The sequence below is a fragment of the Trachinotus anak genome, unplaced genomic scaffold (assembly GCF_046630095.1).
Source record: "Trachinotus anak isolate AG129_WGS33_773 ecotype Australia unplaced genomic scaffold, CSIRO_AGI_Tana_v1 ptg000024l, whole genome shotgun sequence".
Taxonomy (NCBI): Eukaryota; Metazoa; Chordata; class Actinopteri; order Carangiformes; family Carangidae; genus Trachinotus; species Trachinotus anak.
In genome coordinates this window covers 1,917,463-1,941,379 of record NW_027273875.1, presented here as the reverse complement: position 1 = coordinate 1,941,379, position 23,917 = coordinate 1,917,463, and the positions used below count along the sequence as shown (strand labels likewise).

General features: G+C 40.0%; 1 protein-coding gene and 1 long non-coding RNA gene across 4 annotated transcripts in view; one reads left to right on the top strand and one right to left on the bottom strand.

Annotated features, from left to right (window-relative positions):
• The window catches only part of gabra1 (gamma-aminobutyric acid type A receptor subunit alpha1), a 28,938-nt gene extending 6,237 nt beyond the window's left edge, over window positions 1–22,701 (top strand). Inside the window, exons 3-10 of one of the 3 annotated variants that reach the window (XM_071460274.1) lie at window positions 610–722; window positions 1,726–1,793; window positions 3,382–3,602; window positions 4,701–4,783; window positions 5,989–6,132; window positions 7,090–7,242; window positions 17,521–17,723; window positions 18,468–22,701. In XM_071460274.1, the coding sequence (XP_071316375.1) occupies window positions 610–722; window positions 1,726–1,793; window positions 3,382–3,602; window positions 4,701–4,783; window positions 5,989–6,132; window positions 7,090–7,242; window positions 17,521–17,723; window positions 18,468–18,788 (1,306 nt within the window). In that variant the 3' untranslated portion in view covers window positions 18,789–22,701. The remainder of the gene's footprint in view (window positions 1–609; window positions 723–1,725; window positions 1,794–3,381; window positions 3,603–4,700; window positions 4,784–5,988; window positions 6,133–7,089; window positions 7,243–17,520; window positions 17,724–18,467) is intronic. The other 2 variants (XM_071460275.1, XM_071460276.1) reach the window with 2 other exon arrangements.
• Window positions 7,157–23,917, bottom strand: part of LOC139607435 (uncharacterized) — a 306,610-nt gene continuing 289,849 nt past the window's right edge. Inside the window, exon 4 of the long non-coding RNA XR_011684853.1 lies at window positions 7,157–7,271. This is a non-coding gene — a long non-coding RNA (uncharacterized lncRNA). The remainder of the gene's footprint in view (window positions 7,272–23,917) is intronic.

Genomic DNA, 23,917 nt, shown 5'->3' with positions numbered 1-23,917 from the left:
ACATTCAGCAAGGCCTGTGTGGTCTAAAAGACCGTATTAAGGTATAAATAATGTATTATGATTTCTCTATTCTTTCTCTGTGAGATTATTTCTACACGTGGGGGTGTGTGGGCATTCACATGTGTTCTGTGCATGCCCAGTTTTACATCCCTGTGATGACAAATAACTTAATCACTTACAAACATGTTACTAAAAATAAAGATTTTTTACAAAGGTATAATACAGGATAGTTTGGTCTTGTGGGATATTTTCCTTTCCAGTCTATCTCTGTACAATTGCTTTCTTATTGATCTCATCTCAATGTGATCTAAAACCTTATGGTCACACATTGTGAATTGTTAAATTGGCAACAACAACAAAGTGCGTCAGTGTCATACAAGGTTTGACAGACTTTTCTTGTCCATTATTTTCACGATGTGATTCATGATACAGTCCGTGCTGTTCATGCACTTCAACAAAGATTTTTTGCTAACTACAGAGCAGCGCTCCTCTCTTTTTTTGTCTTTGATATATGGTTCATATTCAGAGTTTTTTCTTACTCTTTTGGCAGTTTTGACTGTGGTGTTGGACTCTAGCTGTGACTTTAAATCTTCTCCTTTGCTTTGCCAGCTCTGGGCAGAACGGCATGACAGATGAACAGAAAGATAACACTACAGTGTTCACCAAGATCTTAGACAGCCTTCTGGATGGCTATGACAATCGCCTCAGGCCAGGACTAGGAGGTCAGTAAACCCAAGTCATTGAATGTATTTTTCTCTCTCATGGTGACTGTTTGAATCTCTTTTTTTTCTCACATATGCAAATATGATGCAAAAGACTCCAACAAATAGCTCACTATCCGCACAGCTGCACAGAAAGATATCTTATGGAGGTGGGTTTGCTTTCAGTGTCAGATTTTTGTGTGACAATTAAAAGGAAGAATTGTAGACTCATTCTTCACCTGCTGTTTTTGTGAAACAGCGAATTGTCATAAAGCCAAGAGTTGTAATATATGTGTGGGCACCAATTCTCAACTGTCCATTGTTAGCGAGAGAAACAAAATGGCTGGGAGACTAAGAGGCAAATATCGAAATGGAAAATGAGAGAAATGGACAAAGAGACAGAAACAGAGAGTAAAAGAGAAAAGAGGGTGAGATAATGTGAGAATTGGTGTGTGAAGGACACTGAGGATCGCGCAGTGTGATGCAGCAGGCATCAAACAGACAGGCGAATAAAACCTGGCCTGCTACAAGTTCAGCAGCCGAGGGGAAGAAATTATGGATTATGATGGGTATCATTCATAAATCATGCTGTCATATTCCAGTTTCAGATTCACAAGGAATGAACCCTCCGCCACACACACACACGCACAGAGTCTCCGTTAGCCCTTCCAAATGAATCCCCAGTGGACCCATTTTGGCTATCAGTATCATGGGACCAGAGTGGCATATTTTCAGTAATATAGCAATGCACGAATTTATTACTACTGTCCGGGTAATGGAGCTGACACTGAAACCAATACTAGCAGAAATGGTTATCGACATCCAAAATGGGCATTTTTATGGTAGTGTTTTGTTTTTGTTTTTTTCTTCCAATGTGTGTGTGTGTGTGTGGATGTGTCTAAATGCTAAAAATAATGCTGAATGGATGAGATGCTATAGCCAGGTGGTTTTACATTAACAGGTAGTTAGGCGCTAATGAATGCCACTGATAGTCACTCACTCTGGCAATTTCCTGCTTCAACAGAGCGTGTAACTGAAGTCAAGACTGACATTTTCGTGACTAGTATTGGGCCAGTTTCGGACCATGACATGGTAAGACTCTTCGCCTCTGTAAATGTCACTCCCACCCTCACCCCCGTCGTCGAACCTCTCTGCTTAGAAGACAGGGGTCCCAAAGCTGTAAAATATTTATTTAATTTGATTCATCCCATTAAATACTGATGTGTTTATAAAACTGTCATATGTGTGAAATGTATTTTCTGGTTATGGTTCATAATCCCATTCTACATAAAAGCCACCCCTGCTTGTAAATACGACTGCATGTGACTTTTATGCACATGCTGAAATATGATGTGAACACTGACCCCAAATACTGTTTATTTGTGGCGAAATACTAGTGAGAACAGTGTTAAATATTTGCTTATTTAGCTTGTATGAGGAGTATTATTTTTCAGAACTATTCACATGCTTATCTGTCTACTGAAAAATCTGAAGCTAAGAAACATGTGGATATTGAGGTTCAGCCCTCCACTTTCATGTCTTCTTTATAGTCGTCTTTAATATGATACATAAAAAAAAAAAAAAAGCTGCAGGCTGTTCCAACGCCAGCATCTGATCTTTACTCCATGCACTGGAAACCAATTAAACTCATCCAAATATCTCACTGCCACACTTTTACCACTTGGGGGAAAAAAAAAAAAAAAGACTCCTGTTATATGCACGTGAAGTGTGTGTACTCTACTTGACATAATGTCAGTTAATTGCACTGGCTGACATGCAAGGCAGGACTGTTTTGCTGCTGTGTTAAGGCCAGAAGGAAGAACCGAAGAACATTTTCTCCATCTCCAGCCTTTCCCCATCCTCTACTATTACCTTGAAGCTCTGTTTCGGCTCAAACTAATTATCTTACGCGGGTCGAGTGGAAAGTAGGGGGAATGAGAACAAAAAACAGGCTGCACAGTAATTTTAACTGGCTCCCTTTACTCTGCTGAGCAGTCATATGGAACCATTAAAATCTGCTCTCAGCTATAGTCATAAGCTGCCTTCAAAAATGAAATGTCCTGCTAATTTAGTGTCCAGTGCCTCCTTTTTGTGTCTGGTGTAATTTAGATTACGGAGCAAAGAAGTTTCCCCAAAGATAAAAGCAAATAATAGTCATTTTCAGGACTTACCTAACAATACAATACCAAATGACCAAATACCAAATGATCCCCCATTTCCACATAGGCCATTAAACTGACCAGACCACAATTATGTAAATAATAAAATGCAAGAACATGGAAATGCAACCACACATACTGTGTTGCTATGTAAAAAAAAAAAAAAAAGAGATCAGTTACTGTGCTCTAACAATGGAGGCATTCTTTTAGAAAAGAAACGAGCCAGAAAACCATGCACCTCCATCCACTAGATCCTCCCTGCCAAAGCCTTTAACATGAAGAGACAGTTACCAGCAGCGAAACTAGGCCAAGAATAGTGACACAAGGGAGGAAAAAGGAAAATGTAAGAATACAAAAAGGGCGGAAAGGAAAAATAAGGTTGGATTACTCAGCATCTTCCCCAAGTGGGAGATAAAGGTAGGAAACTGCTACTGTGTGGGGGTCTGGCTTTCTCTCTTTTATCTTTTTTCTCTTTCTTTATTGACTTCTCTTTTTCCCTGCTTCTTGCCATCCACCTGTAGGAGTACACCATTGATGTCTTCTTCAGACAGAGCTGGAAGGACGAAAGATTAAAGTTCAAAGGCCCAATGGCCGTGCTGCGTCTCAACAACCTGATGGCCAGCAAGATCTGGACCCCTGATACCTTCTTCCACAATGGCAAGAAGTCAGTGGCCCATAACATGACAATGCCAAACAAGCTGCTGCGGATTACAGAGGAAGGCACGCTGCTGTATACCATGAGGTAGGCTGCCCTGTTGTTCGAGGATTGGGTCGGGTTATGTTTGTGAACTTCCAGGAAAGGCAGAGAACCTTGAGTCGTTTTAATATCAGCACACATCATTTGTTGAAGAGGAAGGCAGGCTGAGGGTACACTGCATCTATGTTATCTGAATTGAAAAATATAAATAATTTTTAAAAAAAAGAAAGAAAATTACCAGTTTTATCTTTTAAATGACAAAACACCAACCTCTGAAGCATTTTCTAGGTAACTGAGGTGTTTTGCTTCTACCCTGTTGAACTGTGAAAAACCATCAAACCTCCACTTTATAGTGCTACATATGGTGTTATTTTTTCACAAAGATGATTTACTTCACTACTAGATTTGTACTTCTATTTCTATATACTACAGTTTTATTGTTCTTTAGAGATTATGGCCAGGCATTTATAAGTCTTGTGTATCACATATTGTACATTTTTATTACAATTTGTCATTTTTCCATTGTAATGTCAATCAGGAAAAATAAAACCGTTTTATCCCGTCATGATTAATTACACTGGGGATGCTACCTGACGGTTGCGAGCAGTGAGATAAGTTGTACAGCTAGCTGGGCTGAGTTTAGAGCTACGCATAGCGCTTCAGAAGCCTTCAGCGGAGGGCAGGTAAATAAGACCCTTAAAGACAGTGAAAAACCTCACTGCACACCACAGTGTGAGATGTCTAAGGCAAGGATCGTAAAACATTTGTTTTAGCATGTTTACTAGCAGGGGGAGGGGGTAGCGACGGAGCCCATATTGCTGTCACAGATGAGCGAGATGAGGGATGGATGGGAGATTAGTGTGTCACGGGTGGCCTGACATGCTGTTTTTCACCAGGCTGTCAGAAAATAGAAACCCACACTAAAGGGAACTGGAGCGTTGCTGTTGGTTTGGAGAGAAGTAGCTGCAGTTTGACTGTATCTGACCTGAAATAATAGTACATCACATGTTCCTGGTGGTTCACTGTGCTGATCATTCATTGCCCCTCAGTTCTTTCAGTCCCTCTCCCTCATGTTTTCTTTCCTCCTGGCTTTCCACATGCTCTGTTCTAATTCACTGTCCATAACTGTGTGAATCTCTCTAGGCTTACAGTAAGGGCAGAATGCCCCATGCACCTGGAGGACTTCCCTATGGATGCCCATGCTTGTCCACTGAAGTTTGGCAGCTGTAAGTGTAATACACAACCCTACATACATACATGTAAATGCTCATGAGCACACCACACAGACACACACACAGACCCACACACAGACACACACACACACACACACACACACGCCTCTCTGCCATGCTGTCACTACCTCATCCAACTGGAAGCACGACCCCAGCACCAGTCCCTGATAAGGAATGACAGCGTGGTAACAGCTGTTCTCCCAGAGGAGCTGTCCTCCAAGGCCCCTCTGGTCCCCTCCATTCAACCCCGCCAGGCCCTGCAAGACCCTGCAAGACCCTGGCAGGCATGCAGCACACAGACCTGTGTTTATCCAAGGCAGCACTCTCTGTAATATTTCCAGAGCATCACACCAGCTGCTCACCGCTGACAGCTACCCCTACCCTGCATCATCCTTGAGAAGACATAACAAGAGAAAGAATGATGGAGGGTGGAGACAAGAATAGAGAAGGGGAGGAGAAACTACAGGGGAGAGCGAGAAAGCAAAGCAAATGCGAAACAGAGTAGTGAACGTGTCTCTCTGCCATCCTTGAGACAGCTGCACAGCGTGAGTGAGAGGACTGAGCCTCAACCCCCTTTAAATTGAACTCACTCCCTAAATATTTCAGTGATGAGCTCTCTCCCTTATGCTGCAGTCTGCAGTCGAGCCATCCTTTCCTCTGCAGTGGTCGAGCCACACCGCAGCTTTGACAGGTTGGGTGGCCGGAGGGAAGGAAAGACTGACTAGGCTGTTTTAAGGTCATGTTGTCCTGTTGGGATGTTGTTTGTTTGGTTTTTCCTATAAGCTGAGGAGTGACACGATGTAGCATGACACTGCATCACGTGATCAAATGAGAAAATGTTTGACGAGAAAAAACAAAATATATGAAAAAATGATGGGATAAAACAGAGGAGATGAGTCTAGCAGACGCCTCTAACAAGGTGAAAGAAAAGGATAATATGCTTAAATGGCAAATGAGACAAGACAGGTAGAAGTGGGATGAAAGCAAAGTAGACAAGATGAGAGAAGACAAGATGAGACAAAATGAGATGAGGGAAGACAAAGTTTAGTGGAAGACCCAATTCCAGATTTGTCTTTTTTTTTTTTTTTCCACCTGGCATCCCTAGCAGCTCCAAAAATACAACCTTCGAGGCAGTACATGACGAGAGACAACCAGCAGCAAAATAATTCATGACTTTTCACTCTATTCGTCCTCGCCAGATGCCTACACTCGAGCTGAAGTGGTGTATGTGTGGACCAGAGGCGCTGCCCAGTCTGTGGTGGTGGCAGAGGATGGCTCCAGATTAAACCAGTATGATCTGATGGGGCAGAGTGTGGATTCTGGCGTGGTGCAGTCCAGCACAGGTAGGCTTCAGTTTGGTTACCGCAGTCTCTTAATTATAGAGTTTGCCGTGAAATGAATAAATGTTTTGGGGTGGTTTTGCATTTTAAATTCAACAATTCGATACGTATAATGTGCACACTACATTCCCTAATCAAGGCAGCACAGACAGATTTGAGCTCAGCACACACACAATGACATAGTCCTCCTAATTGTTCACTAAGAAAAACCTCATAATTCATCACTGCAAAAATTAATGGTTTGAAACTGCAAATTTTGACAACCACATCAGTTCATCTGCATCATCAGTGGCATTGGTTTGTTGCTTTACAAATGACAGGCTATGTCCCAGATTCATTATTTCCCTACTGGCCATTATGTCTTTTTTCCACCTCCTCTTTTTGGTCCATTGATACTGGCAAAAATTAGTGACAGCATAAAATGGGTGACCTGTTTGCAGTGATGCTCGCTGCTGACAGAAAGTAATGCTCAAGACAGCCCTATGCCCCAATCCATGCTTTGCTTTATTAGCAACAAGCTCCCAAGACACCATGTCTACCAAGCCTGATTAAATAAGCTATAAGGATACATATTTGCATCATTCGATTACTCTGTTTTTACTAGTTGCAGTTATTTATGTCTCTGAAAAACCTGGAAATCCACATATTGTTATAGTAAGATTTAAACCCTGGTGCTGTTCCTGTGACGTCCGTATTCTCTCTGAGACTGAGCCTGAATGCACTGATGAAATGGATCACGCCTGAGTATTGAGTTTGTTGACAAATGACACCTATAACTGTGCCAATAAATCTCAACTACAATAAAACCAAAGGGCGAAATACAACAAACCATTTAGAAAAAAAACCCAAAACACCTCACACTATAGGGACAGGTGCAATAGATGTCCGGAATGTATATTTAAAGGCATAAAGTTTATCTGTGCATTCTTTCTGACTTTCTGACTTGTTTGCCGACCACAGGAGAGTATGTTGTGATGACAACCCACTTCCACCTGAAGAGGAAAATTGGTTACTTTGTGATCCAGACATATTTACCTTGCATCATGACTGTCATCCTCTCCCAAGTGTCTTTCTGGCTCAACAGAGAGTCCGTCCCTGCCAGGACTGTCTTTGGTGAGTCGTCTCTCTTTTCTTCTGAACACCTATGGGTAGAGAAATGAACCCGTCAGCAGAAGGTTTCAAATCTGTTCTTGGAAAATCAATGAGGAATATATCCTCAAATGGCAGTTTATTAGGCAATGTGCATGCAGTATGACACAACAGTCCTGCGCTGAGTGCTACCTTCACAAAGGTTATAATGTAGTTATAATGAGTGCATGATGATGAGACATCAGGCTCTCACAACTGATAGTGATTTTGAGCAAGACATTAAACATAATGGGCTGCTTAGAAATGCTGTTTGGATATAAGAAAACAAAAAAGTCTGTGTAAATGGTCCAAATGCATAATGCACCCTCTTAATGCCATAATTATGTCAAAATATAAAAATTGTATAGTGATTTTACTTCATAAAAGCTGTTCTGTTTTTATAATGGTGTAATAACACATCTGCCAAATGACAGATAATAGTGGGTTATATAATATATTTTCATCATAATAAGTATGGCATGGTTTTAAAAAATATTATATTGTGATTCAAAAAATGTTTAACCCCTTATTATGTGATTATCATTGGTTGACATGTTAATGAGGGGGTATTTCAACACATATTCTCTACATACAGAGACATTATAGATGGTTATAAAATGGTGTGCTCAGTGTGTGCTTGGATTTTTGATCCAAGGACAAACGACTGTAACATCATCTGATTGAACTTCAAAATGAAATACCTCTGACATGTTTTTGGATTCAGCAGACACAACTGTGAGACACACAGCAACTCCATGTACAGTGGAATGACCCTGGAGTGCAGCTTTATTTTGTTCTGCCTATACGATTATAAAAAGTGTTCATGCTTTTGGTATTTGCTACGGTGTGAACAACACGTTTAAATTTGACAGGTTGGGGTCCTCGGGTCCGTCGCTTCATGATACTACAGTATGTTGATTGAGTTTGATGATTTTCTGATTAACAAAGAAAAGCAGAGTGTGATGGTTTACTTGACATCACTGGAGAAAGATTCTCTGACACAGACAAAGAAAAACATTCAACACTCAGGCAGATATTTGCATCATCTAATCACCCCCAGCATAATGCCATGCATTTCCCTAGCATGGCATTAGGGACTAGAAGCAGAAGGAAACAGCTAGCCTGGCTCGAACCAAAGTTCAACACCGCCAACACCGCTACATCTTACTAATTAACATATTATATCTAATTTGTTTGATCTATTCACAAAGAGAAATGAAAATTCATTTATAAACTTTGCCAAGTGCAGTGACTTCATGGTGTCACTGCTGGTTGCTGGGCAACCTCACAGTGATGATAGAGGCGGTATCAATCCTCTCATCTAAGTCTCTACAAGAAAGCTAAGAAGCATATTTTTCCTAGATGTCAAACTATTCCTTTAAAGGATATTAAATGTTAAACAGACAGCTTGAACAATTGCATATTCAGTTTGAACTTTATTGTACAATATTTTTATTTTGTTCTATTTTATTCTGTCTCTGCACCAATGAGGTGAACAAGAGCCTTAATCAGTTGTGGCTGGCTGCAGTGGAATTTCAAGCACAAGGCTCAGTGTGAATTGAGATTTACGTGCTCTGAATGTGTATCTACAAGTGTGTGTGTTTGTGCCCGCCTGTGTGTGTTGGTCACTGTGTGTCTTTCTGCGTGTGTGTGTGTCTGAGCACAGTTTGGCCTATGTGTGTTGGGTGCATGTGTCTGGGCATGTGTACATGAATCTTTGTCTGTGTCTGTGTGAGTGTGTATCTGCTGTGTATCTGTCTGTCTGTCACACTAAGGTCTTACATAATACCGCCCAAAAGCAAAGCTTTCGCTAGTCTGCAGCATGCTCAGTAGCAGCAAAGCACAGCAGCAGGCAGAATGTCCTTGAGTTACCTCACCCTGCACTCTTTCTTCTTCTTTTTCCTCTCTCTCTCTCTTTCTCTCTCTCTCTCTCTCTCTAGCGATATATCTCTCCATCTCTCTGTCTCTCTCCGTGTTCTTCCTCATGGATGTCAGTGTCTCCCCTGGTCCATTAGAGAGCTTTCCCTGAAACATTATACAGGCAACAGATTTTGCAGCTCTGCAGTCTCCAGCAGGTTTTTCTACTCTTCCTGCAATGTTTTGGTGTCTGTTTGTGGGAGTTGTGCGTCTCCTCTTGTGTGTAAGTGTGGGTGTGTGTGTGTGTGTGTGTGTACCACAGCTTGCTACCTGCGGTGCTTGTCACGTGTCGAGGGGAAATGAGGATGGCCTAGATTAGGTTCAAACAACTATCTAGGGCATGTGTGTGTCCCTCATGCTATCATTGCTGGTTCTGCTTCACAAGATTACATGTGCGTGCACACATACACGCATGCACGCACGCACACACACACAGAGTTGAATAACTACATGTACATGCTTTGCAATGCTGCAACTTCCCAGTATCCTAGGTAGGTCACTCATGTGATTAATATGCATCATCTGAGACAGCAGATGAATGAGCCTGTTCTTCAGAGAGGTTACAATGTCAATACCGCTGTAAATGAATCATTAAAGAGACATAGCAGACAATCAGGATCTTTCATTGCCATCTTAATCCTTTGACTATCATCTACGTCAAAGATTTATGTGGTATATCAAACCATTGTACACGTGTCTAGCACCATTAGGATGAAAGGCTACACTGAGCTGTCTTGTCACAGAAGCTCTTATATTGCTTATAAGCAGTATGTCTTTATTTTGATGAATCATATGCAAAATGCAGCCTAAATAACAAGCTACCAGGCAACATTCAGCATAAACACAGAAATAATGCATTAGGTAATGATTGCTGTGTACAGGGGGAACTGTCTTTCAGCACTTTGTCTTGCTGTGACTTTATATTTCTGTGTCTACCCATCATTTTGAGAGCTGCACTTATAAATTGTGCTTTGGACATCCGGTGACATCACTGACATCAGAATATAAAACAGGCTGCTGATGTCATGGCAGGAACACAAATAACACTTGATGTGCAGTAGTTTCAGGTCCCTTTCAGAAATGTGCACTGCATCATGTGATTGCAATTTTACAGTCTGTGTCATGCCTGAATAACATCTGACCTAGTGACATTTCCAACACAGCACAAGTCTAAATTGAATGTCACTGCACTGTCGTAAAAAAAAGGTTAACTATACTCATATAATAATAAATAAATGCACATACTGTTCTACCTTATCACGTAATAATTACCTCTCATACACAAAGAAAATAAAAGTGGTTTAATTAACCACACCAGACCAGTGCTGCCTCCCTCTATTTTTCATTAATGTCATCATAAATATTCACATACAACATGTGGGCAAATGGGAAAGTAATTCAGAGTTTTGTCATTGGCTGCTTGTGGTCTGTTGGTCAGTCGAAAGTAAGCAGCAGCAGCAGAATTCTTTAATATATGATGAAAATAATGAGAATTTTTATTACGGGGCTTCACAGTGAGAAATAGGAGCAGGCATCATTCATGCCCACAGTGGTCATTAATTAAACCTTCGAAGGCCAAATAAGTGTTAAAATGACCTATTCCATGTCTGGAAAAGGACCCTAGGTCCTAAAAGCCTAAAAGAACATACGGTGTTTTAATATTATATTTACTGTGGGAGGAATGACTAAACTGTATAAATACACTTTTGTCATTCCTCCTGCAGACTCCTATTCACAGCTTGGTTCCTCCTTGTTTTCATTTCATGACAGAATCACAGCGTATCAAACAATGCACCCGTACTCACAATAAACAAACAACCACTGTAATAATACTATAGGTGTTCTCTGATTACTACAGATGTGATCTGGTTTATGTTTCCAACAGAGATGTCAAAGCTGACACAGAAGCACCATTAACGTGAAGAAATACAGCGCAGAAAACACTGTTTAAATGACATTATGTGACTATGAAGCACAGCCCCTGCACTAACTCTCTTTCCTAAAGCCTGCCCTGTAGATGAATAGGCAATTTGAAAACACAGCAGTGGGTAGAGTTATCTTATTTATCATTGTGCCGATTAAGAGGCTGATTAGTTTATAGCTAGTTCGGTGTAGTGGAAAACTGTTCGCAATTTATTTATTTGCAGTCCAAATGAAAAGCAAAAGGAAACAGCCAGTGATGGTGCTGATACGGTGCTCTCGCTTACTTCCTCCCACCCACCCCCCTCTAAGCTGACAGGGACAGCAGTGCTCAGAAGATTAGCTCACTTCCCTCTCTCCTCTTTAAGAGCGATTGGCTGGGTATTTATTGGTTCTCCCATGATGCTGTTTAATGTATCTGCTCATTAAGGAATAACACCTTGTGTGTGTGTGTGTGTGTGTGTGTGTGTGTGTGTGTGTGTGTGTGTGTGCGCGCTGGGGTTTGCTTGTGTATGTACACAAATGTGAGTGTGTATGAGTCAATGCCTGCGTTTCTTCGCTACATGTGCACATGCTATTTGTGTGCCAGTCGGTGCTCATAAATTCATGATTACTAGCTGACAACACTGTAGGCCGTGCTGTTGTGCACTCTGTGTGTGTGTGTGTGTGTGTTCTCACAGCTGTGGTGCTGGCACAGCCATTTAATTCACCTGCCAATCAACATGTCAATTTATTTCTTCAGTTATGTAAATCAAAGGTGGCGTAGTGATGCTGAAGGTAGTGTGTTTCTGAGTCAACCCCCACCCCCGAGGCTTCAGTTATTGATAAGGCATGAATAAATGAGTAGCCAGGGCACAGAGGAGATGTTGATAGACATCCAACGAAGACAGCTTCACTCCTGGGACTGGTTGACGGAAAATAAAAAGTTGTTTGACAACTCCCTACACAACACTGGCGCTCATTCATCAACAGTCTTCAGAGGAAACAACACTGCCTCACTTACTAATTTATTAGTATAAGATCTATCAGATCATCTACACATTCCTTTAAAAGCACAAATACTAAAAATGACATATACAAGCAGGCAACCCTGTCTTCTAAAAATACATTTAAACACAACTCATTTGCATCAGCATTTTTTGGACCTTTGTTTTCAACATAAATTATGAAACATTTATTGATCTTGAACTGTTCAGTGCCAACACAAAATGTTCACACTGAGCGTCACTGCAAGTCAAGGTATTCCATGTGTTTTCATTATATTATTAATTAAAAGCAATTAAAAAAAAAACACATTGTTTTTATAGCCATGTTTAAGTGAGCAAAAAGAACGAAAGGTTTGGGATAGAGACAGTGATCATGGTTAAGTATTAAAAAAACTACACTTAAAGGTCAGGATGAAACATGCTGACGCTCAATATCTCTTCAATACCTTTCCCTTCCCTCCAATAAGTGTTTGTCTCATGTCAAAGTCCTGCGGTTTCACCCCCATGTCCTGCCTTTCAACTTCTGTGCAGTCAAAGCTTATTTTAAAATTTGCAGGACAGAAAATTAGTTTCACTACAGGTGTCTCAAGTGTCTTTTAAAAGCTGTCTTAAAGGCTTAAGCAGAGGATTTGCATCTTTGCTGATTGTCTGTACTCTCCTTGCTCAGGTGTTGTGATGCGTGCTGCTTCCCAGTTTTTGAAAACAGTTCATTGACAGCAACGGCTTCTTTAGCACCCAGCCTAGCTACAGGGTGTAAGTCACACATAGAAGACCATGTATTGTTTGAGCAAGCGAGCGTCCCGCTTCACAATGTACTTTTGACCTCGTCCCACATTTTGATTGTCATGTTTTATTGGTTGCCTACTCAGTCAAAACATTGTCAGAGGCAAATTTCTGTCTGGAACCAGGGAGCGTGAGAGTGGAGGGAGAGAGAGAGAGAGAGAGAGAGAGACAGCACAGCCATTTTCCTGTAGGCTCGCTCTCCCCCACCAAGAGTAGTCTGTGATCCAGAGGCTAAGCAGGACATTTTACTCACTGGATTGAGATTGGTCAGATTATCTGAAGCCTGTCATTGAATGGGTGTCAATAAAGTGCGAAAGTTGGAACCATCAGAGGATCAATAATATTAATAACAATAAAGAATGACTTTGCACCTTATGCTCAAAAATTGTTTGACCTTAAAGGACAAAAAAAGTGTAGCTCAAAGAGCCTCTTGTTTTATTATGTCTGCAGCAACTTATTTATTTTCTAGATGCAGTAGGGCACTAAAAGTCTATCAGACTGATTACCCTGATAGACATTAAATCAAAATCCGATCAGCTTTCCCATATTGTGTCAGAAACCTATTAACCAAGTGGACATTTTTCTGTCCCACAATCTCCAAAAATGCACATTTGGACTGTTTACCTTAATGCAGTCATATCAGACTTTTCCTTGCCTGAGGCAGCAGTGATGGTCCCACCACCTTGAAATTGGCTGCCTCACCTTGTCATTCATCACCTTAAATCTCTAATTTAGTTTCCTCAAATTTGTTTTCTCGCACCGTCATTCTCTGTATTTTGGGGTTTCTTTTCCCCCATTACTTTGTACTGTTATGTGTGTATTAGAAAGAGAGTCTGCAAACAGAGGCAAAAATCTTGTTAGGAGATATGTATCATATAAATCAAGTGTCACTGCTTGTGCACATTGAGCTAAATTGAGTGGAAGGGACTCTCCAGAATTGAGTTACTCCACTATTAATCCAGTTAGAACTTTCCAGATCAGTGACTTTGTTCATTAACAGCCTTCAAAGCCTCTGGTCTATTAGTTACAACATGTCAAATGGAGTCATTTAAAACCAGCTCTGGAGTCATGTTCTAATGAGTCAACTTTCTAGTGTTCTAAATGATTCCTAAGTAGGCCCGTCACTGAGCAGACACAAAGGGGAATCATTCTTCCTGGAGGTTGGAAGCGCACACCTGGCTGTGCACCTCGTGAGCATATGCAAACACACACCTTTTACACATACACTGTACATGAAGATGATTGTGAGGAACATATTAGTGTGAGCATACAGCAAAGCAAACCAACATTTAGCCTTGTGAAATTTTTAGAAACAGATTTTCAGAGAAATTTTTTTTTTTTTCTCTCTCGCTCTCTCTCTTTTTCTCTTGTGGTATTAAGACGCTGGAGGAGTTGGAAGACTTGTTTCCATGACAACAGAGCTTGTCAAACACAGTAAAGTGTATATGATTCCAAGCATTGGGGCGCTTTTGTGAGGACTTGTGTAATACCCAGTGGTGCTGCCTTCATCCTCCCCCACAAAATTAACTGATTTACTGGCAAAAAAAATACCTGACAGATTGACACCACTATGCTGCCACCCATCGTTCCATCCACATCCCTTTACCTTCTCTCATCCCTTCCTACTAACGCACCCCACGTGCATTTGTAGGCCGTCATCCTCACCCCACACGTGTATTTATATTTTTATATATTATCTAATCGTGCTGTCCCTTTGAATGCCCATTTATCGTCCGTCCCTCCATCTTACCTCTGAAATTCTCAGCACAGACAGAGACAATGAATGTGAGGTGTCGCTCCTCTGTGCTCCGGCACCTGCTGAGGCCATAAGTACACGCGATCACTGGCAAAATCACTTTACACTGGCTGCTCTCCAATGGAGAGTGTTCTGGCACCCACCTCATAAGCAGTGACACCTTGATGTTAATGTTGCACTCCTCTGGAAATCTCAATAGCCTGTTCTCAAACTTAAAGTGCTATCAACTGTTCACTTGTAATAGATGTGGGTGTTCTTTACTCCTTAAAATAAAACAAATGACAAATTCTTTGTCACTGAACAGGATAATATTAACGTTTTGCTCACATATTAAAAAAGCAACATATATTTAATCGAAGTGTCATTTAGCAGTAGAAATTAGTTGTATATGAACATAATAATGAGTTCAGATGGAAGAGTGTGACAATCTGGTTTAAGTATATGACTAAGCAGCACTTAACATTTTCATATCTCCTGCTGCCATGCTGTCCCATAACAATGTATCGATGCCCTTCTTAGCAGTGGGTGAGGTGCACAACACTGTCATGTGTGGCTTTTATGGCATCACACAACAGTATTAATACACTTACTGTCGCATAAAATGGTTATTAAGCTTTACATCTCAGTGTCTGGATTTAAGAGCGGCTACCTGTATTCTCCACATCCTCCCTCTCCATCTCTGTACATCACCCATTCACGTCAATTGGAACTGAATGCTGACACTTTCATGTGAAGCTGTCATTTGTTTTTCGTTTGTTCACGTTGTGGCCGTGCCAAGTGCGGATGATGAGGCAGGTGTTACTCTCGATTATTCCCGTATGTCCTTCATAATCCAGTTAAACTAACTATCTATGTGGGACATTTTATTTAAGCAATGCAAATTTCAACAATACATTATTTCAGAATAAATAACTATGACCTACTTATTTGTTATTCCCCATTGAGCCATAATGAACACCAGAAATGTATGGCCACGCACCCTCTGTACCTACTGTACAGATCCAGTAAATCCATCAGAGGTGTCTTGTTCGGTTATGGCTAATGACAAATCATTTATTTAGCTCTGACTAATGAGAACATAATAACCGTCCTTTATGCTTAATGTCACAGTACCAGAGTCGGCAATGCCAGAATCATGTGAAAAGGGAGTGGGAGGATGAGGAGTCCGTGATTCATCTCTTAACACTTCATCAGAACTGAGAAGGAAGAAGAAGAACTCATTATTCTGAAGGGCAACAGTAATGTTTAAGGACACAATAACAGGAACACTATCCAGTATAATGTAATCCAATGCAAACACAGTGCTTAGCAAACAGTTGATTAGACTCAGTAGTCGAGAAAATATAACGTGATCACCTCGTGGCAACCATTTTTTTCCCTTGCTAATGCAAGTCCCCTTTCTTTAGCATATGTCATTATGACACCTAAAGGCAAATAATTTGAAAGGCAAAGGTCTGTAAATCACACAGGCAGCTATAAGAATTTGTGATATTACGTTAAGCAAAAATCAATAGCTCCTTTTTTAGCCTCTTCTAGAGGCTGGAGAGTCACTGCATGGACTGATCAGTCACAAACACAACAAAACTAAGGAACTATGAGGTGAAGAAAAGTCTCAATTATCAGAGCAATGTCAACCAAATGTAAGAAAATTACACTGCAAAGAGGACCACTGGTAGTAAAAAGATCCTCACCAGTGCTGACCGAAAGATGTATACCTGTTTAAAAGGACAAACTATGAGCCATAACCTACCACTGAGTCCAATAAACAACTTTCTGATGCAGTCTTTGCAAATATTTTATTCCAGTATTGTGTTTGCTCCCCCTGTTATTTTGTTTGCCCTCTATAGGGTGGCCTCATTCCTGATACTTGAATTCAAAATAGGATCATCTTTCCTTTTCTTTAGTATTATTGTGAGTTTGCTTGTTTGGATAGTTCAAATTTCAAAGGTTCGCTCAGAACTGAGGAACCACTCAGAAAAAAAAAAAGAATCTTAAAGTTGATTAAAAGAAGTCAACGACATCACATCTCCGTGGGTCTTTAAACATGACAGTTTGTATATGGGGATAACATGTACATGTGTGGTTGTACATACAGCATACATGTGGGAGGGTCCTCTCTGCATATTTTATAGTTTCCCGTTCAAGCCAGCTGTTCCTCACCTCCCTTCATCATAGACCAGGCTGAATCGGTGGTTTGTTTGCTCCTTGGGCTGATGTTGTTTGGTGTGTAAACATCTGTGATGAGCACCGCATCGTTTGATATGCTCTGACCCAGTTCCTCTGCTTCTCGGTGCAGGGTCCTAGCTTTCAGCAGCTAATGTTGTAGTTTAGTGATTTAATTTTCCAGGGCTGACATGTGGTTTTTATATGAGGCATTTTGGACAAAAACAAGAATAATGCTTTGCCTGGAATTGGTCAAATTTGAAGAGAAAGCCTATTTTTCCTGCTATTAATCAGCGGCAGTATCTCTGTGACCAACTGCATCATTCAGCTGCATCTATGGACGGCTCTTTCTGAGTTTATTAGAAGCACAAGCTGCAGGACTGTATCGTCTGCTCATATAGATCAATGTGAATGAAGTGTATGCTCATTTGATTAATGAATATAAAAATAACTTTCAATGCACAAAATGATAATCATGCTCCATTTTAGCAAATATTTCAAATGTATTAGTCCCTGTATTATGTTAGCTTATATCAACAACTGTAACTTCACTTTCAAGCCACATCACTCGAAATTCATGAGGGTGAATTATTTTATAGGGGGTTTCAGAAGTGTTTATTTGATACGGTGTATTAACATAGTTCATATATCTTATTTTCATACACTTATGTTGCACAATGATAGCAACTATATGATCTGAGAATTACATATTGATCTTGCCTGTTTGCCTCCCTGCAGGAGTGACCACTGTCCTGACCATGACCACACTCAGTATCAGTGCCAGGAACTCTCTCCCTAAAGTGGCCTATGCCACAGCTATGGATTGGTTCATCGCCGTCTGCTATGCATTTGTCTTCTCGGCCCTCATTGAGTTTGCTACAGTCAACTACTTCACCAAGAGGGGTTACGCCTGGGATGGAAAAAGTGTGGTTCCAGAGAAGGTATTTGAAGCCCCTTTTTATAATTGCTTACTTACTCCTGAGGAGTCCCTACAATGATAAATAAAAATAGAGAAAATAAACAAAGGCTTCACCATGATATGGCTTGTTAGGTGGTGATATGGCACACGACTGCATAATAAGGCAGAATGAGGGTCAATCCAGGTTTTCCAGGAAACAGAAAGACTCTTATGCAGACCAGACACCAGTCACTGAAAATGAAATTTAAAAATTACATATACGGGCTTCTGTTTCAAAATATTATTTAGTTTGCACCACGACACTTTGCACTTAACTATTAAGGGAGCAAGAGCAGGCAGGGAACATTAGTTGTTGTCGCCAGTTCATCTCATAGAAAATGCAATTTGAGTAACATGACATGAACATTAATAGTTTAGTGTTCATCTTGTGCTTTCTGCTCCACTTGTCTCTATGCTGCAGTTAGCAGCACGGTACTTTGTAACCTGCAGATGTTTTTGAAATAAATAGAGCCCAATATTAATTCTTAGGCTGCTGAGTTTAATGCTTCTATTTTGAAATATGGAGGTGAAAGTAATTAATATTTCTCAACTTCATATCCATATTTTTACTGAATGTTAACCAGGCTGCTGGATGACACATTCACACCCGTGAATGTAGCTTTAAACAAGCATTGCGGACAGTAATGTATGTCATGGTCAAAGCTTTGATGATGACTGTAAACTGAACTCTTTATCCTTTTTTACTTTCCGCAACAACCAAAATCAGCAAAAGAAGAAGAAGGAGTCCCTCCTCAAGAAGAACAACACCACAGCCTACCCAGCTGCCACTGCTACAGCCTTCGCCCCCAATATTGCCAGGGACCCTGGATTGGCCACTATTGCCAAAAGCGCACCACCACCCCCAACTGAGCCCAAGGAGGAGCCAAAGCCCAAGCCTCCAGAGGCCAAGAAAACCTTTAACAGTGTGAGCAAGATAGACAGGATTGCCAGAATAGCCTTCCCTCTGCTCTTTGGAACCTTTAACCTGGTCTACTGGGCAACCTACTTGAATAAGAAGCCCAAACTGCAGGGGGTGAATCCACACTAATCCATGTTTCATTCCTTTTAAATTATACTTGTAATTATTTCATTTTCTTTCTTATTCCTCCTAAAAAAAAAAAAAAAGGTGTTTATTTTCAGACAAACATGGTGTCCATGCTGGTTTGAATCCCCAGTTGTTGCATTGCTTCTATGTTTACCTGAATTTTGAAGATTTTGAAAAAACGAAATACAGAAAAAAAGAACGATAACAATACAGACTTTTGAAAGGGTGTTGTTCAGGTCTGGGATGATGCTATTAAGAAAATGCTAATATAAATATATAGCCAAGAGAATGCTATTCTACAACTGCACATAGCCCAAACTTGTTAAGGGGCTTTTGTTTCTATGTTTGTTCTCTTGTTTTTATTTATTCATTTATTTTGGTTTTTTCTTTTTGTTTTTTTTTTTTCATTTTATTTAAACATGGTACCAGAGACACGGTAACGGGCACTTGTGTATATGCATGGGCAAGACATCTTTTTATTTATGTTTATTTATTTAAAAAAACAGATCAACATTGACTGATGGCTTAATTTATTTGATATCAGCAGCAAAATGCTACGCTCAGTCTCTGTCAAAATATCTTCCATTCTCTGTAGATGTTTTATGAGATTAATTATGTCATTCTTCAAAATATGTTAGGGTTTCTGCAATAGCAATAAAACATGTCTCAGTGGACACACCATTTATTTAGGGGTCAAAAAAAATACACAAAAATCCAATCATCTCTGTGCTCAGCATTGAAAATATGAATTTCCTTTCACAGCATTGTAAATATTATCAAGTGTTAGAGATGTCAATATTATGTTTAAGCTTTGCGAAATGTAACTAAAGGGTATGTTTATTGAAATACATGGAAAAGTAAACTTTTTATTTCAATTTATTTTTTGTTTTTGTTAATGATACTTTCTACAAAAAGAGTATATACTGGTCTAATTCACGCTTAAGTGACTGTTTCTCACCAAGTTAGCGTTCCATTCAAAGCTGCTTTCACAATGAAGTAAAATATTGTTTAACTGTGTGTTTGTGTACACACACTGACGGCAACAACAGCAACAACAACATCAACGGTGTAAACTGAGATTGACTAGTTATGAGTAAGAATGTAAAAAAAAAAAATCATCTCAAATCCTGGAGTGCATTTTACATTTAGAACTAAAACACTCTTATTTACTTGTTTTGTTTGTTTTTTTGAGCTTTTGATTATTCATGATGGGGGCTCGATTGCCAAAACGCCATTTATAGCAAAGTACGGTTAGCATCACTTAAAGAAGGGTGGGGCACATTGAGAAGGAGGAGAAGTGCCTTTTCCAACTTCAGAGCTGAAGCTGTGATGGCTATTACTTTGTTGATTGATGGCGCGTCTGTATTTTCCATCCCACTGTGTCCCCCGACCCTGTTTGCCATAGTCCCCATCTCCCTTCAGCTGAAAATTGAGACATAACACTCAGAAAGTACCAGCTACACTGCCTTCAGTATCACATGCCCGTTTGGACTCATTTGTTGCTGCTTGTTGGTGAGCAGGGACAGAGACAGAAAGAGACAAAGAGAGAAAGGAGATGTTGAGTTGAAGTGGCACTGTAATCTTACTTTAGCCGGCGCTGTGTTTCGCACAGAGGACTTGTCTTGTAGTTCTACGATAGTGATGAAGATGAATATATTTTTGTAGCATGATGTCAATCCCTCTTCCGAGAAAAACCAACAGAAACTAACGCAAATGTGAAAAGAATGCTTTTGTTTTAGTCTTGAACCTTGCTTGCTCTTTTTTTTTTTTTTTTTTTTTTTTTTTTTTAGTAAAGACACATTTTAGGGAAATGCTTCTTCTCTGACGTGGCACGTTAAGGTTTCTGAACAGTCCATTTTAAATTATGTTAATGTAGCAATATTAATTAGCAAGGGCTTTTCTTAGGACCTGAACCTGACACTCAGTCTGGGGGTGATATCCATTGTAGCTTTACATCGACCCCTCCTACTTGTAGTTTCATCTGTATGCTGTACATAGAGATCTAGAAAATATTTAGATTTGGTCAATAGTAACATTGCGTTGTGTGTCCATCTGGGGCGCTGAAGCCTTTGGGTCCCACTCTAACTTTGTGTCACAAAATCTCCGCATTTCTTGTTGGAGAGTGGGGGTGCATTGTGCTGCATTATAGGTTCTTGATGTGCTTTCTTTTCTTTTCTTTTTCTTTTTTTTTGAATATGTTTTACAGGGCACTGACCAGGCCAAAAGGCATGTCATAACTCTCTGTGTGTTTGTGCGCTGAGATGAAGAGATCACACTATCGCCAGAGGGACACTAAAAAGACATTGGTGGTTGTTGCTATTGTTATTATTTGCATTATCATTATGGCCGATACAGAACCTATCCCCTAATGGCAGACGTCTTTGCAAGCATATGCAAGCAGTCTACTGTTCACAGCCACTTAACCTACAAGCAGAGGGTCAAGGAACTGAAAAGTTCAGGGTGAAGAGTTGTATAAAGATATTTGAATTCTAAACTATTGTATGTATGTTTATTATCATGAAGAAAAAATATATATACATATGTAAAATACATAATGCATACAGTATTTGATTCTATTAATGAAGATATTAGCTAAGATGATGATGAATATTGTTTGTATTATCAACCTATTGTTATGCATTTTGCACATTTAGAAGAACAATAACATCACATTTATGTAGTCAGCTTTGTGCTATGCAAGGACAGCTTCAAACCACATCACTGACCTTCTCTCCCTGACCATTGTGTTTCAGATTCACAAGCTATTATAAAAAAAAAAAAGAAATTAAAAAAAAAAAGCTTGGCTTTTATATCAGCTGTGCAAACCATTAGCTTTTTTTTTTTTCAACCATGGCTATACAGGGTGACAACAAAGAAAACAGTGGATTATCTCTTTTGTTTGCGCTTTGGATTTTTGTCAGTGCTTGAAGGGAAAATGGCTTTCATTGTCGATTGCACTTTTTCTCCAGAGAAACGCAATAAAGTGACTAAACTGAAAAAAAAAAAAAGAAAAAAAACAGGAGCAAAACTGTAACAAGATCACCTAATATTTCTGTTCACTCCTTGAGCTTGTTTGTCGTAACAAAAATGGAAGCAGGTGAAATGTTATTTTGCTCAATGGATCATTTCGTTTATTTTGCTTTCCAAAGCTCAGCGATATTACAGGGAGCGCCAGAGAGTTTTGACTTTGACAAGACAAAAGTGAGTTTTGTAGACTTTTCTGCTGGGAATATCTGTGATAATCCCCTATCTAGCACTCCAAGCAAGATCAAAACGACCACTATAGACCATTAACAAATACTTTTTGAGCCAGGTCTGGTTTTGCTACACTTAATGCTCCACAGAGAGGGAATGTGAAATATGAGGCACAGTGCAATCATGAGCTTCCAACTTTTACCTTCACACTCATATGCAGAGCATACATGTAAATATCACATTTGTAGGCACATCAGTCATTTATTTCAGTATGTTTGATGCAAGGTCCATTGCAGTTCTCAGCAGCACCTGCTTTTCAACACTGAGTTTTTGGTTATTCCTAGATACCTACTGGAGTTTTTCTTGTATTTTTATCAAGCAAAATATGTTCTGATTTTCACTGAAATGTAAAAAAAAAAACAACCTAATTTTCTAAAGCACAAAAGTTGTCTAGGGTAAGAGAAATTAGAGTGAGACTGTCTACATATGGACATCAACAATGACATACACACACCCTCAAGATGCACACAAACACACACACCCGCATACTGTACACAGGAATGTGTTCGTCGTTCAATGATACTGACAAAGGGTTCTGATGGATGTAGATGAAATGGTGAACCTTCTGTAAATGTTTTCTTTTGTTTCTTTTGGTTATGATATGGCCCTGTAGAATCTGATTCTCTGCATTAGTCTTTAAATAAAAAGAAAACAAATGAAAGTCGTGGCTATAACTCTGTCCTTGTGCTATGGATTACCAAACAAAGACACAGACTCAGACACAGATCTTTGTCGAGTCCATTTGAAGTTTACATCACAAGTAGTAAAAGTGGAAATGATTGTGTTTTAAGACAGCCCCAGTATATATTAAGTACCAGGGCCCAGATTAGACAGAGGGATGGGGTGTCTGTCTGTCAGGCAGTTGGTCAGTCCTCCACTTTGGTCCAGACTGAAATACTTCAGTTAATAGATGGATGGCCATGAAAGTCTGGACAGACATTTGGTGCCCAGAAGATGAACCTGTGTGTCTTTAGTGTGTCTTCTGCTCTGTTCTTTCAGTGCCAACAACAGGTCAAATTTTCACTTATCCATTGTAATAGTTTCCCCCCTCAGGATGTATTGTAATCACTTTGGTGATCCCTTAACTTTTCATCCAGTGCCATCAGTGGTTTATGATTACGTAGTTACATAACTAATGAAATCCCCATCATCCTCTGCTGTACCTCGTGCTTATCCAAAATTAGTGAATGTTAGCGTGTTAACACGCTAAACTAAGTTGGTGAACATGGTAAACATTGTACCTGCTTAACATCAGCCTTCAATGTTACTGCTCCTGGGGCGCACCCCTGAACCAGCCAGCTTTTTAAATCAGTGCAGTTGGTTTTCCAACCAAATCCTAATGCATCAGTGTTTCAGTCACACTCACATCTTATACTTTAATTTGATCTGTTCTCATTTTCTCAAAACTATATACATTTAGGTAGCGCTCTTTGTTTCAAACCTCCAGAGGTTACTCTGCAGTCAAACAGTGTTGCAGTTGCAGTTCCTCTGTTGCAGGCATTTGTTGTAGAATATGTTATTTCCTTTGCACCGCTACTTACTACTTTCTAGGCAAAAAGTTCAAAGGCAGAACATATGAAAGCTTTATTATTATCATTACTTCTATTAGTGGCAGTCACAGTGGCAGTACTTGATTTCAGGTTACAGTAATTGGCTGATGTCTGTCTTCAAGCCACCAAAAAGGCAGTCCCACCATCTCTCAGCTGACATCTGTAATTTGGTCCTCATCACTTTTCTCCTCACTCTTACTCCTCCTCGCTCGAGCCTCCAGCTCATCCCCGTCTTCTCCCACCCTGCCATGAGACTTCAGGTGCAGGGGAACGTGCGCTTCTTCCTTAAAAGCATGTGAGCTGCCAAGCCCTGAGACTGTTATGTAA